General features: G+C 37.0%; 3 protein-coding genes across 3 annotated transcripts; all 3 read right to left on the minus strand.

Annotated features, from left to right (window-relative positions):
* Nucleotides 1-11,279: 11,279 nt before the first annotated feature.
* On the minus strand, nt 11,280-11,777 carry LOC110690885. Its single transcript, XM_021868094.1, has one exon. It carries the CDS (start codon nt 11,775-11,777, stop codon nt 11,280-11,282), a length of 498 nt encoding a protein of 165 aa, XP_021723786.1.
* Nucleotides 11,778-11,819: 42 nt separating this feature from the next.
* LOC110691753 lies at nt 11,820-12,626 on the minus strand. Its single transcript, XM_021869035.1, has one exon. The coding sequence runs from the start codon at nt 12,624-12,626 to the stop codon at nt 11,820-11,822; it is 807 nt and encodes a 268-aa protein (XP_021724727.1).
* LOC110703682 lies at nt 12,087-15,079 on the minus strand. Its single transcript, XM_021881501.1, has 2 exons — nt 14,898-15,079; nt 12,087-14,190 (listed from the first exon to the last, which is right to left on the minus strand). The coding sequence occupies exon 2, from the start codon at nt 14,179-14,181 to the stop codon at nt 13,330-13,332; it is 852 nt and encodes a 283-aa protein (XP_021737193.1). The 5' UTR covers nt 14,182-14,190; nt 14,898-15,079; the 3' UTR covers nt 12,087-13,329.
* Nucleotides 15,080-16,395: the final 1,316 nt, after the last annotated feature.

Genomic DNA, 16,395 nt, shown 5'->3' on the forward strand with positions numbered 1-16,395 from the left:
TGGACTATACTTGACTCGTGAGTGATTAAGTGATGTTATAAGACTCATGGTATGATCGTATGGCTAGACATGTGAACAGTAACAAAAAAGACTGACGCGAGGACCAAATTAACACGGAAGACTAAAAAAAAAGCTGACTGGACTTATTTCCTAGGCACCGTGACACGGCAAACTGTACCGTGTCATGGTACAAGCTGCCGTGACGCGGTGATTTTTTTTTTCGCTGGAACTCCACCGTGCCACGGTGGACTTTCCCGTGGCACGGTGGATGCTAACGTGGCACGACAAATTTATTTTTTTTAGTTTGCGCTAATTACTAAGTGAGTACGGTCCATTGGCAATTGTTAGTCATAAAATAATCCACCATAGAAAAAGAAAGATCGTTAAGGTTAGGATCAAAACGACCAAACATAAAACACGTAGGCACAATGATGCAAAGAATAGTTCGCAACCTAAGGTCAAAAACTATGTTCGACTATGGTCAGGTTTAATCAGTGTAAATAGGGTACCATGGCTAAGAGTTTGGATGCGTTAGCAAGGCAGCCTCCCTTGAGGGTGTATGCCAACAGGCGGCTCCGCGAGTTCGTGATGAAATCGAACTCAACTCCATGGTTTGGGTGGATTTAATAACTCGGATGAATGCTTATTTCCATGAGCTTTTTTGGTTTGATAGAGCTTAAATCCCCCTAGGCTAAGACGCATGTAGAACACACACGTTTTTTCAGAAAAATTGAAGGAAGTTGACTGTGAGAAGAGAAAACAAGCCACCGGACTAATTTTAGGACTGTCGTGAAACGGCAGAGAGCACCGTGCCACGGTTCTACACACCGTCAGACGGTGTACTGCATCGTGACATGGAAGATTCTTCCGTGGCACGGCAGTCAGAAAATCTAACTGGTGCCCTGTTTTCCTTCGTACGCAATCAAGTTATTCAATTTTTCCTACGGGACAAACCTAAATGCGACGTTAAAACATCTATGCTTATACAACAATTCCAAATTAATCACAAGAATATTTTTCAAGAATCTTTCAAGTCTCATCCACTCATATTAATTAAATACCGATCACTCAAATCGATAAATAACCAAGAATCCTCCCCAGTGGAGTCGCCAAATTGTAGGCGTCGTTCGAATTACGCCTACGTTAAAGCATGTGTGAATATGCTTGGCACTCATAGGAAGTGGGAAATGACATATACGATTAGGGACAAAGGAAGTAGGGAGTCGCAAACAAGTTTTTTAGGAACTTGTAAACCGTTCACGGATCATAAAAGGCAACCACGAACTAAGGGACAATGATAGGCAACAACGATTGACCCGTGAAGGTTACACCCCATTCATAATCCATGATATTACTAACTCCATATGGTTAGGAACCATAAAAGGAGGATCGGGGATGATGGTACGAAGTGAGTCATGGAGTCACATTCGCCCGTATTGGCCTCTACTCGATTCTTATAGTGAAAAGTGATTCCTGCGATCTCAAAAGCATACAAACAGAGATTCAATTTGCTCCAAACTATTATTAAGCTAAATTGGTTTAATATTAATGCAACACATTATTCTAAAATATTAATGATCACTTCGATTAATAACAAGATTAAAAAGGAACCTAAACCGGTTATCCAAATTATCTTATTAGGCGTGATTTTCAATTACATATTCCCTTTAACATGCAATATGGTGATCAATAAATATAATAAAATAAACATTAATATTGAAAGCAATTCAACAATAATAGAGTTAGTCAAATCATATATAAAATAACCTAATCATGATACTAGCAATAAGAAAATAAAATAAGAGTAATTAAATTAATTAATTACTAATTAATTACTCACATTCCGCGCGTTCCTTTAAATTGCTACATCATGAATAAATTGTTAGTAACTTCAATAAAAAAAAATATAAAGCAAATGAAAATTAAATTAAATTAAATAAAAAGTAGAGTTAATTTGGTCCAAACCCTCAGTTATTTGTATCTTTCACGCCTTGGTTTAAGGACGGAACCTCGGGTTAAGTATGGACACCTTGGAGTACTTAGAGGAAGAATGATTAGGAATATAGGTTAAGGCTTAGAATATGAGAGAGAGAGGGATAAAAATGATTTTTGGTGTCAAAGAGAGAAAGAGGGAAGGATTTGATTCCCTGAACTGCAGAAATAAGGGTCTTATTTATAGGAAAATTGAGTAGAGGGAACACGCGGAACCCTAAAAACATAAAAACCCTAAAAATTAACACCGCGATACGGCAGAAAACACCGTGACATGATGCCAGGAACCGTCAGACGAGGAAGGCACCGTCAGACGGGGTAAATCCCGTGATGCAATGGAAAACTGGAGTGACATAAGAAATATTTTACCTACGGGAAGTGAAAACGCGTGAAGGTTTTACGCGGTAAAGACATAAGAAAATTCCTTGACACGGCACACGTACCGTAACACGGCAGTGTCCACCGTGGCACGATAAAGTAAACCGTGTCACGGTATGGGAAAACGCGGAAATTACACGGAAAAAGCATCGTGACACGGTGAGAAATACCGTGTCACGGCAGCAGGCGAAAAAGCTTCAAAAATGGCACCGTGACACGATGTACAGTACCGTGTCACGGCACCAGGCACTGTGAGATGGGGGAAGGCACCGTCAGACGGGGCAGACTCCCGTGACACGGTGCTTTTGCACTTTGCGCGGTGATTCCAGTTTTTTACCCATTTTTTAAATCATCATAACGTTTGATCCGTTAATTGGAATAAGGCATATAATATATCATTGGAAATCTTATCAAGTCTACTTGCCAAACCAATTAGAATCTGGTCAAAATGATTTTTAGATTTTAAGATATAGACGTTTTAGTGGAAGGGTGTCGGTTTTGGGCCGAGTTTAGTGTTTTGCTCATATCTTTTTTCGTTATATCTCAGAATTGGGCGTGTGATATATGGTTTGAAAGCTTATTTCAAGGCCTATCCAACAAAATAATTGGATCAAAATTATATAGCCATAAAATCAGTTTCTCTCGGTTTTGCGATGTGGACACGAAAAGTGGAAAATAGGTTATGGTTTAGGGAAATGAGCTAGAAATTGGATTGGTTCATGAAATATATTGATAGCACATGGATTTAAGCACTCCAAAGATTAAATACTCAATCCGACCAATAATGGCGGTGAAAGGTTTTCATCATCGAGTTTGGTTTTGGGGAGACATTTTTTAGGTGTCTACAGATACAATCAGAATAGTTTTGAAATCTAATAATCCTAAGGATGTATAGGAGGTTCATTATTTATGGATCAAAGAAAGCATAATGAAGTTACCATTCTTTATTTTGTGAGTTAATCAAAATTGTTTGATAATCTAATCATTTGTATACAAGATGTTTAGTGGGAGCTATGAAGTCTTCTTGGTCTAGTAAAAAAGAGCAATTATTCATTGCTTGAAGAGTCAAGTAATGGCTAATGCATTTTGTATGAAAAACCTCTAAGAGGAAGATGAGTACATTTGGGCGTCAAGATCTATAAAGATAGGTCTCAAAGGATGTTTTATTTTGATTAAGAAGCTTATATTGATAAGGTTCTTATGAGATTCAACATTATATTGAAAAGAGTTTAAATCCCATATAACATGGCACATTGCTTAAAGATTCAATACTTTGAGAAAGGTTGATGAAATTAAGGTTTTGATTGATGCTCCTGTAGACACCTAAAAATGTCTCCCTAAAACCAAACCCGATGATGAACAACCTTTCACCGCCATTATTGGTCGGGTTGAATATTTAATATTTGGGGTGCTTAAATCCATGTTTCCATTTAATACATTTCATAAACCAATCCAACTCATAGCTCATTCCCCTAAACCATAACTTATTTTCAATTTTCGTGTCCACATCACAAAACCGAGAGAAACTGATTTTGTGGCCCTATAATTTTGATCAAATTATTATTTTGTTTTATATTCCTTGAAATAAGCTTTCAAACAATATATCATAAGCCCAATTCCGATTTAAAACGAAGAAGATATGAGCTAAATACTAAACTCGGCCCAAAACCGACACCCTTTCACTAAAACGGCCATATCTTAAAATATACAAATGATTTTGACCTGATTATAATTGGGTTGGAAAGTAAGCTTTCCAATGATATATTATATGCCTTATTCCGAGTTACGGATCAAAAGTTATCATGGTTTTACAAATGCGTAAAAAACTAGTATTACCGCGCACAGTGTAAAAACACTGTGTCACGGTGCAAAATCTGACGTGGCACGGTGCCTGGTGCCATGACACGGTAATTTTCAACGTGTCACGGTGGTTTTTTTCCATGTTTTTCCCGCGTTCTCTCAAAGCATATTCCACCGTGTCACGGAAACAAGTATCGCGCCACGGGAAATCTTGCCGTGTCACGGCATATTTTCCCGTGTCACGGTGCCCATGCCGTGACACGGGATTGTTCCGTGTTTTCTTCGCATAATTTCTTCACGCTTTTTTATCTCCGGTATGTTAATACTTTCCCGCGTCACTCCAGGTTTCCCCGTGTCACGCCATAGTTTGCCGTGTTGCGACATGCTTTGCCGTGTCGCAACAGTGTTTTTTAGGGTTTTTTATCTTTTTAGGGTTCCGTGTGTTCCCCTTGCTAATTTTCCCTACAAATACCCCCTCCTTTCTACAGTTTGGGGCACAAAATCATTCTTTTTTCCTCTCTTTTACACCAAAAATCATTATCTTCTCTCTCTCATACTCTAAGCCTTAAACCTATATTCCTAATTACACCATTCTTCCCTTAAGCACTCTAAGGAGTCCATACTTGACCCGAGGTTCCGTCCTTAAACCAAGGTGTGAAAGGTACAAATAACTGAGGGTTTGGACCAAATCAACTCTACATTTATTTAATTTAATTTCCGTTTGATTTATATTTTTTTATTGAAGTTACTAACAATTTATTCATGATGTAGCAATTTAAAAAAACGCGCGAAATGTGAGTGATTAATTAATTTAATTACTTATTTTATTTTAATATTGCTAGTATCATGATTAGGTTAATTTATATTTGATTTGCCTAACGCCGTTATTGTTAAATTGCTTCCAATATTAATGTTTATTCTATTATATTTATTGATCACCATATTGCATGTTAAATGGGAATATGTAATTGAAAATCACGCCTAATAAGATAATTTGGACAACTGATTTAGGATCCTTTTTAATCTTGTTCTTAATGGAAGTGATCACAATATTTTACAATTATATAGTGCATTAATATTCAACCAATTTAGCTTAATAATAGTTGGAGCAAATTGAATATCTGTTTGTATGCCTTTGAGATCGCAGGAATCACTTTTCACTATAAGAATCGAGTAGAGGCCAATACGGGCGAATGTGACTCCATGACTCACTTCGTACCATCATCCCCGATCCTCCTTTCGTGGTTCCAAACCATATGGAGTTAGGGGTGTAACCTTCACGGGTTAATCGTTGCTTCCTATCGTTGTCCCTTATTCGTGGTTGCCTTTTATGATCCGTGAACGGTTTACAAGCTCCTTAAAAACTTGTTGGCGGCTCCCTACTTTCCTTGTCCCTAATCGTATATGTCAATTCCCACTTCCTCTGAGTGCCAAGTATATTCACAACATGCTTTAACGTAGGCGCACTTAAACGACGCCTATATCTCCTTATGCATTTTGAAAAGGATGCATCATGCATGCCATGTTCTTACTCGTCTATTTTGATTCACATGTTTTAAGAACAAGTGATGATAGATTTCAATCGAAATTCAATGTAACTGTTAGGAAATAAGGGTGTAATTGTGTTTAATTAATGCGGAACAAATCAATGAAAAATGAGAACGAGAAAAGCAATAAAGAAGATATACAAAGAACACAAGGATTTACGTGGTTCAGCCAAAATAGACCTACGTCCACGGGTGGGGGATTCGAGAGCTTCTTCACTATAATGGAGAAAGAAACAAGAGAATAATACAAGGAGTCTTTAATCTAATGGCTTAAAAAACGGTATGATCTAATTGATGAACTAAATGGTCCTTTTATAACACAAGGAAACCCTAATAAAACCCTAAGATTGTTCCCCAAGTATACTCAAATAGCCGTCATAGAAAAGATATTATTTTAGGAATTTTCCGTCAATTATCCTAGAATAACCTAACTACCGAGCTGTAGCTCGGCAGCTAGCTCATTCCTGCCGCAAGTCCTCATAGGGCCGAGCTATAGCTCACTCGCATAGAGCTATAACTCGCAGCCTCGTTGCAAATTTTCAGCTTCGTCAGGTTTTTGTAAAACGGTCATAACTTTCTCGTTTCTTATCGGAATTGGGCATATGACGACCTATCGTTGGAAAGATCTTGAACCGAGCTATCACTTCCAACTTGAATCACCTCAAAATAGCTTGTAGTTTGAGAGATATAAGTGTTCAGTGTCATCCCTACTAGATTTCAAGTCACAATTTAATAATAACATTGGAATACAATTAGAAAATCCTAATTCTTAGTAAAAGGATGAAAGAAAATTCTTAGTGTGTAGAGATGAATATTATTATTAAAATTTAAAAGTTACAAAATTTATATTTATGAGAATGTCTCATGAATTATACTTAGTAAACCCCTTCCATAAATAAGGTATGAGAGTCATACTAAGGTTCTTGGATTGAAGCAAGTTATGTAATTTAAGTTGTATATGTTTTGAGAAAACATGTTACGTAAGTAATACATCAGCTTGCAGAATTATGTTTATCAATTGAAACAAAGTTTCAATCTTGCTTATTTAGTTATGGTTTTTGAAATTAAATAAAATGTCTAAAATAATTATGAATTGATGGGCTCATCAATTAAGTTAATGACCTGGTGAATGAAACCCCACATATGAACTAATAAATTCATACATTATTTAAGTTCATAGTTCAAAATCATTAAAGTGGACATAAATGATTTCAATAAATGGACTAGAATGTAAGATTGATTGGATAGCGCAGTTTTATGGGCTATAGGGGCATAGTGATGCTCGTTCAATCACATGGATATGCATAAATGATGCATGATCGAACTATTGACCTACTTTGAAGTTCAAGTATAGAGCTTCCGGATATATTAGTGGATTCCTTTGACATGAGTGGAAAACTGATTCCATTCAATGATTGATTTAACTGTGGTACATTTAAACGTCTTCCAGTAACTGGAGATTATAAAGGTGTTTCCTGGTTACATCAATAGTTGAGTGGGAGCTTTGGTTGCCACAAGATTGGATTGAGTCTACCTGTTTAATTAGGAATGTGTCATCGCGACTTGAAGAGGGAGAATTCAGTAAATGCGTGGCCGCGCTCAAATGTGTTGCCACGTAATCATTTATTTTGTAATTCTAACTCAGATTTCAAGAAAAGATTTGTAGATTAATATGATCTCGACATGTGATGCAATCATATCATCAAATCGACACATGTTGACTTAAGAATTTGAGTATTGCACATTTGTCTCAAACAAGTGGGAGATTGAAGGATTTATGTCTTCGTCAAGTGCAATTACTAGATATGTAATTGATCAAATTATGGAGATAATTAAGTTCGTTCTTTTAGGAAGTCATTATCTGTTGTTAGACGTGATCATGATCATTGGGCTAGTCAAATAGTCCAAAGCCCAATAGAATGGATCCTATAAGTTTAGACAAAAGGGTGATGGATTGAACAAAAGAAAGAAGCCCATTATTGGGCCTCATTGAGTGGCCGGTCATATGGGATAAAATGGAGAGTATTGTAGGCTTAGTTTGGACTCTAACTATACATATGATGGATAAATAGAGGCCTTGCCTTAGGGTTTGACATAACACACTTTACCAGTCAATTGAGAATTGACTAGTTAGCAACCAAACCCTAGCCTCACACAATCTCTCTCCTTACTCCCTTCCTCACATTTGTACAACCGTACGACCCCTAGTGTAAGGTGGCGCATGGTAGTGGTGTTCGTGGTCGGTTTTCTCCTCCCCTCTCCGTAGAAGGTGGTTCGAAGTGTTCGTGCCCAACTACCTAGCAGTAGTGGAGGTTCAATCCTGTCCCGTGGACTAAGTAGAGGAGCAACACTTGGGGCTCTATTATCTTCCTAATTGACAGTCAATTTCTTGTGGAAATCACGCGTTAAAGGTATGTATTATGTGATTCTTTATGTTTTATGTTTGTAGATCCTGTTTAGGTGCAAACGAATATTATTCGTGAAATTCCGCTTAGAGTACCTAATTCCCTACACGAAAACCTAGAAAAAAGCTAGGTGTTAATAGACTAGGTGATAGGAATGGAGTCGAACTATTGACCTACTTTGAAGTGGACATAAATGATTTCAATAAATGGACTAGCATGTAAGATTGATTGGATAGCGCAGTTTCATGGGTTATAGGGGTATAGTGATGCTCGTTCAATCATATGGATATGCATAAATGATGCATGATCGAACTATTGACCTACTTTGAAGTTCAAGTATAGAGTTTCCGGATATATTAGTGGATTCCTTTGACATTAGTGGATTCCTTTGACATTAGTGGAACACTGATTCCATTAAATGATTGATTTAATTGTGGTACATTTAAACGTCTTCCAGTAACTGGAGATTATAAATGTGTTTCCTGGTTACATTAATAGTTGAGTGGGAGCTTTGGCTGCCACAAGATTGAATTGAGTCTACATGTTTAATTAGGAATGTGTCATCGCGACTTGAAGAGGGAGAATTCAATAAATGCGTGGCCGCGCTCAAATGTATTTCCACGTAATCATTTGTTTTGTAATTCTAACTCAAATTTCAAGAAAAGATTTGTAGCTTAATATGATCTCGACATGTGATGCAATCATATCATCAAATCGACACATATTGACATAAGGAATTTGAATATTGCACACTTGTCTCAGACAAGTGGGAGATTGAAGGATTTATGTCTTCGTCAAGTGCAATTACTAGATATATAATGGATCAAATTATGGAGATAATTAAGTTCGTTCTTTTGGGACGGCATTATATGTTGTTAGACGTGATCAATGATCATTGGGCTAGTCAAATAGTCCAAAGCCCAATAGAATGGATCCTATAAGGTTACACAAAAGGGTGATGGATTGAACAAAAGAAAGAAGCTCATTATTGGGCCTCATTGAGTGGCCGGTTATATGGGATAAAAGGGAGAGTATTGTAGGTTTAGTTTGGACTCTAATTATACATATGTTGTATAAATAGAGGCCTTGCCTAGGGTTTGACAAAACACACTTTAACAGTCAATTGAGAATTGACTAGTTAGCAACCAAACCCTAGTCTCACACAATCTCTCTCCTTACTCCCTTCCTCACATTTGTACAACCATACGGCCCCTAGTGTAAGGTGGCGCATGGTAGTGGTGTTCGTGGTCAGTTTTCTCCTCCCCTCTTCGTAGAAGGTGGTTCAAAGTGTTCGTGCTCAACTACCTAGCAGTATTGGAGGTTCAATCCTGTCCCGTGGACTAAGTAGAGGAGCAACACTTGGGGCTCTATTATCTCCCTAATTGACAGTCAATTGCTTGAGGAAATCACGCGTCAAAGGTATGTATTATGTGATACTTTATGTGTTATGCTTGTAGATCCTGTTTAGGTGCAAACGAATATGATTCATGAAATTCCACTTAGAGTACCTAAATCCCTATACGAAAACCTAGAAAAAAGTTAGGTGTTAATAGACTAGGTGATGGGAATGGAGTCGTGACACAGTGCATGCACCATATACTTCGTATATGACATGGTGTGCTACGCCATGGTGCGAGGTTTGGATGATTTAATGCGTTTTAAAAACATTCATAATTTTTTATCCGTAACTCAGAATAAGACATATAAATAACATACTGTTGAATATATCTTGAATAACTACTTTCCAACCCAATTAGAATTAGGTCAAAAAAAAATTTAGATATTTAGATAGTGCCATTTGAGTACAAGGGCGTTGGTTTTGGGCCAATCAAGTTTTAGTGTTTTCCTCATATCTCATTCGTTTTGAATCGGAATTAGGCTTATGATATATTGTTGAAAAGCTTATTTCAAGAGCTATTCAACCAAATAAGTTTTAAATCAAAGTTATGAGCCTAAGATTTGCTCCATTTTGGACTGTGGTCACGAAAAGGAAAATTGGGCCATTGTTTATAGATTTTGGGTTAGGAAAAGGGTTTGAATGAATGTTTGGGCTAGGAATGGATTGTATTAAGTGGATTAAAATAAAACGGGTTAGGATAAGCAATTCTTACTTATGATGCCCAACCTGACCAATTGGCAGTAAAAGGTAATTAATTACCGAGTTTGTGTCGGGAAGACGCCATTAGGTGTCTACACACCTGCTAGAGTTCGTTGTCCCAAATATCCAATTATTCTTCGTCCTTTATTATATTAGTCTAATTTTTACTACTACCCCATTAATAATCATCTGCAATTTTGGAATTTTTTATACCTCAAAAATAATACCTAAAATTGCAGATAATCGTTAACGGAGGTATTATTTATCTCATCATTAGCCTAGGTTGATTCATTAGGTGAGTATCAGATTCGCAAGTGTTGAGCCTAACATCCACTACCATAAACTTGTGGTCATAACTCATTATACAGTTAAAAAGATAAAGCAAAGGAAATAGAAGTTTTCTGAAGTATTATTATTATCATCACTTAAATTCTTACAAGATTACAACACATGTATTCCCACAACTAAGGAAGCAAACGACAAATTTGATAGAAACTCCTACATAACATATGTTTTTCCCATCTTCTTAGACCACTCTCAATGGTGAGCAAAAAAAATGCTCACCCACTCTCTCTCTACCCACTTTCTCTCTCAAGAAATAAGTTTTGCTCATGGGCAAATTTTTTTCACATATTCTCTCCCAATGGTGAGCAAAAAAATTGCCCACCCACCACTCTCTCTCTCTTACTTTTTCAATACCCCACCATTACTTTCTCTCTCCTACACAACACTTCTTTATTTATTTATTTCATTTATATTTTAACAATGTTACTCCAAATAAATAAAAACTAGTTAAAATTTGTGTAACTTATTTTTTTTATTTTTGTCCTTTTTATCGTTAAAATTTGTCGTAAAATTAAGTACGTTATATAAAAAATTTTTTAAAAAAAGCTCAAAATTTCTTAAATGTTTTTATTTATTTTAAAAGCGGTACAATACTAGAAACCAATTACATTTGCAACGTCATGCGTAATTAAACTTAGGAAATAAAATAAACACAACAAGTAAAAGTAGCTACGCCATAGTACTTGGCTTTATTTAAGTCGTGCTAATTTCTCCCTAATTACGTGGCCCGTAGTGTTGCCAAATATGTTCGACTAAATCACGTTTCAGAGATAGATGAATTTCTCTGTCACGGAGGGAAGCTTTTCGCTGTAGAAATGCGTTGAAATCAAAGTTGGTAGGTCGGCCTACGTTGAATTCAAACGGTGGCGTTGTAGATGTTGATGCTGGTGTTGATTCTTGTTGATCTTCTTCGTAGAAGGCTCTTAGAACTTCGGCTCGAGTGTAGTTGTGGCGCTCATCTTCAACAATCATGTTGTGCATAATGATACATGCTTTCATTATGTCCCGCAGTATGTCCTCATCGTACGCCAGCGACGGTTTTCGTATTATTGCAAATCGAGCTTGCAACACACCGAAAGCTCTTTCAACGTCCTTTCGAGCGGCAGCCTGGTGGTCAGCGAACATTTTATCTTTGGCCAGTTGAGGGAATGTGATACCCTGAACAAAAGTTGCCCACTTCGGATAAATGCCGTCGGCTAAATAATAAGCCATGTTGTATTCATGGCCGTTAACCGTAAAATTTACCGGAGGAGCTCAACCATGCAGAACCTCATCGAACACTGGTGAACGGTACAACACATTAAGATCATTACAAGATCCGGGAATACCAAAGAAGGAATGCCATATCCATAAATCCTGATCCGCAACGGCTTCCAGTATTAGCGTTGCTTTCTTGTTCCTACCAGCGTACTGCGCTTTCCAAGCCGTTGGACAGTTCTTCCATTCCCAATGCATGCAATCAATGCTGCCTATCATGCCTGGAAAACCACGCAGTTCATTTTGATGCAGTATCTGGGCCAATTCATCAGTTGTAGGGTTTCGCATGTACTCGGTTCCGAACTGGTCAATGACCCCGGCACAAAAACGTTGTAGGGCAACTCGAGCGGTTGACTGACTGATTCGAACGTATTCATCAACAGCGTCTGCAGCCATGCCATAGGCTAACATTCGTATCGCGGCTGTACATTTTTGCATAGGTGATATGCCTAACTTTCCAGTTGCATCCCTACGCTGCTGGAAGTAAACATCACCTTCAACGACCTTGTTCATTATACGTAAAAACAAAGGTCGTTGCATACGAAATCTTCTTCTAAATTGGGTGGTATTGTACACAGGATTATCGGAAAAATAATCATTGAACAGCCTGGCATGTCCCATTTCCCAATCTCTTCTGTTCGTACCCCCTCTACGTGATTTTGAAGTACGTTGGGATTGTGTTTGGGGCATGAGGAAAGATGTGGGTTGGTATGTGAAGAGTTCATCAACGAGTTGATCATATTCTTCATTATTGGAAGAAGATGAACTTGAACTTGAACTTGATGATGGTCTGGAATACATCATGTATTAATATTGTAATTTTCTGAATTGGTGTGGTTGTGGATATGTGCCATGCCTACTATATATAGCAAATAAATCAAATGAATATGTGGTTACAAATCTGAATGACCACACCAACTAAAGCATTCAAATTTTCAGCCACGGAATAGGTATACTATGCTAGTTGACAATGACAAATCTTGACAAAGTGAATTCAGAACAAAAGTGACTACACCATGTCGGTATGAATGACCTAAAGTTAAAGCATACTGACAAAGTTAATTCAGAAACATGTGACTACACAATGACAAAAATGTGACTACATGTTAAACATAAAAGACTACATTGCGCATAATTAAAAACTTAAAAGACTACATTGCGCATAATTAAAAACTTAACTAATACAAGCGTACACCTACTACAACCAAACATGCTTATAAGCCCTGTAATTTACCCAGTAAGAAATTCTTGTACGACTCTTCTTCAGGAGTGAGTGGCGTAGGCGAATTCTTCATAGCTTGCACCATATCAAACCAGGTTTTCATCTTATGAATGTCAAGTTCCTCCCTTTTCCTCTGTTCCTTCTCCCTTTCAATTTTGATCCGCTCTTCCTTCAGAATGGCCTCCCTCTCGCGAATTGTTGCCAATTCCTTCATTCGTTCGCTAAGCTCAGACGAACCACTGTCCGAAGCTACTTCTTTCCCTTTACGCTTGGCCTTTGCTTTCTTCACACCTTCGGGTCGTTGTATTCCTCCAGATGAAAAACCATCCGTAGGGGTTTCATCCCCTCCATCATCTCTGGACCTCTTCCACTTCCAGCACTACCTTGCTCCTCAACATCACGAACAGCTTTTCTTTCCTCCTTTGACAAGGACCATCTCAGCTTTGGCCTCCACTTTGGATCTCTATTAAGCATTTCAACAGCGTGAGGAAAAGCGAAATTACGACCTTGGGCGAGATGGAAAAGCTTCAACGCACTTTTTATACGGTCAGCTTCGTTGTAACCACTCCCTCCCTCCGGAAGTCTACCTGCTTCATCATAGCAAGATATCCACTGTAGTGTGTCTGCTGCCAACCTTCTCCAGTGCGACGTCAGACTCTTCATAGGTCTTGGTGGAAGTAAATGCGGCTTCTCCGCATGAGCAAGTTGATATGCTGCGTGTACATCGCGCCAAAGGGAAGTTGCTTTCTGGCTCGTGCCTTTAATAGCATTCTCGCTGATCTCCAAGTACAACCCAATCAGAGTTTCATCTTCCGCAACTGACCAAATTCGAGTCGCTCGTGCAACAACCTGGTTGGATTTCAGTTCCGGAACTGGTGGAGGATATTGCGGCGTCTCTGGTACGCTGTCTTCTTCGCTGTCATCGAATTGTGTGTTGCTATTATGTTCAATTTCAGGTGTACATTCTTCATTAACATGGTTTCGTAGGGGAAACTGAGTAGGTGTCTGATACTGTGGAGGTGGTTGCAAAGACGTATTGCCCATTCTTTGCAAGAACAATTGAAACTCGGGATTAGTTAGTAAATCATCACTAAAACCAGAAAATTGTTGACGGAAATTTGGGTTGTTTGGATCCATTAAAAGATTCTGCATCACAAAACAAAAGATAAATATTTTTACTAAGATTTACTCAAAAAACAAATTAAAATGACAACAAATCCAAAAAAATATCAACAACTTTATTAACCAATTCACATATATACTAATTTAAAGTCATAACTAAATTTTAATATTAAAAAAACAAATTAACCAATAATTTCAAGACTTTATTAACTACAAATTTAGTAATGTATGGAGAAAACATCAACAACTTTCTTCAATTACATAATGCAATTACAGTACATGGCCTACAATATTTTTTTTAAAAAAAAACACACATATACTAATTTTAATACATAACTACATGTATATATTTAAAATAAAATTAACCAATAATTGCAACACTATATTTACTACAAATTTAGTAATGTAAGGAGAAATTATCAACAACTTTCTTCAATTACATAAAGCAATTACATAACATGCTATACAATATTTTTTTTTTTCCAAAAATCACATATATACTAATTTTAATACATAACTACATGTATATATTTTTAAAAAAAAAATAACCAATATTTGCAACACTTTAACTACAAATTTAGTAATTTATGGAGAAAATATCAACAACTTTGTTTAATTACATAATGCAATATAATTACATGGCTTACAATATTTTTTTTTCTTCAAAAAATCACATATATACTTATTTAATTACATAACTGAATTTAAATATTTAAAAAAAAAAAATTTACCTCAATATGGATGTTTTGCAACAAATATATTCTTCTACAAATTTAAAATGCTTAAGAAAATAAAAAAGTGGAGGATTTTAGGTGATTACGAAATTATATCAAAACATATCAAAATGCATGTCTATTTATAGAGAATTTAATTTTATGACCGTTGGTAATTTTTTTTTTTTTTAACAAATATATTTTTCGGAAAATCAGTTACAAATAATATTACCGTTGTAAACGGCTAGTATTTTCTCATTGGTCAATCCCCTGCGCAAGACACGTGGCGAGCTCTGATTTGCCAGCAATTCTGACGCGCCTCTGCCAGCGAATTTTTTTTTATTTATTTTCTAAGCGTCAAAACGACGCGTTTTGGAAGCGGCGGCCCTTCAGACCACTCCATCAAAACGCGTCGTTTTGATAAGGGCCCAGCCAAATTTTTTTAATTGCGTCTGACCTGCTGTGGGGCCCACTTCCTTCACTGTAGCTACACGAAAATGCTCACTCTTTGGGCAAATTTCATTTTGCCCATGGGCTTTTTTTGGCTTGATCAAATTTTCTCACCTTCTACAATGGTGAGCATTTTATTTTCCCATCAAATTTGCCCATGAGCAAATAAAATGCTCACCATTGGCATTGCTCTTATACCTAGCTTGTGACCAAAATATATCATTTTCATTCGGGAGTGCCCCAGTTCCTCTTCTTGAGAAACAAGAAGAGTTTCTCAAATGGCATTTGTGTAATTAAAATGCATCGGGAATTGTAAACTAATGGTATTATAATCAGAAGAAGTGATGACTGTAAATTCCACTATAGTTGATGACTTGGACTAAACTTGACGGCGTCATATTAAGTTTGCGTTTATCGTTAGCGGCGTTACATTGTAGTACCATCGGAGCTTAGTCTTTCACCTCTATCACAATAAACACCAACACATTCACCTTCCACTTTTGTCTCCACCAACAACAACCACCGACTGTCCAACACCATCTTCTTCCTCTTTCATCTAAATCATCTCCACCAACAACAACCTCCATTGAAGCTTCGCCGCAAAAGCTCCAATTCCTCCATTCAAACTCGAATGCCCCCATTGAATGGCGGTTTCGCCGCCAGAATTTAACGAAAAACCCTAAAAATATATTGAAATTAAGGGTATGGTTAACCCCTAATGTATAGGTGTTTGACGCTTATGAGCTTTCCTTCTCCATTGAAGCTACTACATAATAATAGATTGTGAAATTGAAATTTGATGATTACCGATTAACACTAGATTGTGAAATTGAGTTTTTAATCTTACCTTAAATTGCTTCAATGGTGGAAAACTGGAAATAATGTACTGTGTTGAATCGGAATTTGGGAATGTATTTTTTCTTCTGAGCATCAATTTTGAGCATTGTTCAAAAGTAAAGTAACATGGGTTTACCTTGTTAACTCCGTCTATGTCAAGTCCAACAACTGTCATATTAGAATTACAGAAATACCCTCATGAGAAACAATTTATGTTAATCAATATGAG

This window comes from Chenopodium quinoa, unplaced genomic scaffold (genome assembly GCF_001683475.1).
Source record: "Chenopodium quinoa cultivar QQ74 unplaced genomic scaffold, ASM168347v1, whole genome shotgun sequence".
Lineage (NCBI taxonomy): Eukaryota > Viridiplantae > Streptophyta > Magnoliopsida > Caryophyllales > Amaranthaceae > Chenopodium > Chenopodium quinoa.

What these genes read in the sequence shown, in the direction of transcription:
- LOC110691753 (XM_021869035.1), bottom strand. Translation starts at nt 12,626, where the DNA reads ATGATGTATTCCAGACCATCATCAAGTTCAAGTTCAAGTTCATCTTCT.
- LOC110703682 (XM_021881501.1), bottom strand. Translation starts at nt 14,181, where the DNA reads ATGGATCCAAACAACCCAAATTTCCGTCAACAATTTTCTGGTTTTAGT.
- LOC110690885 (XM_021868094.1), bottom strand. Translation starts at nt 11,777, where the DNA reads ATGGCTTATTATTTAGCCGACGGCATTTATCCGAAGTGGGCAACTTTT.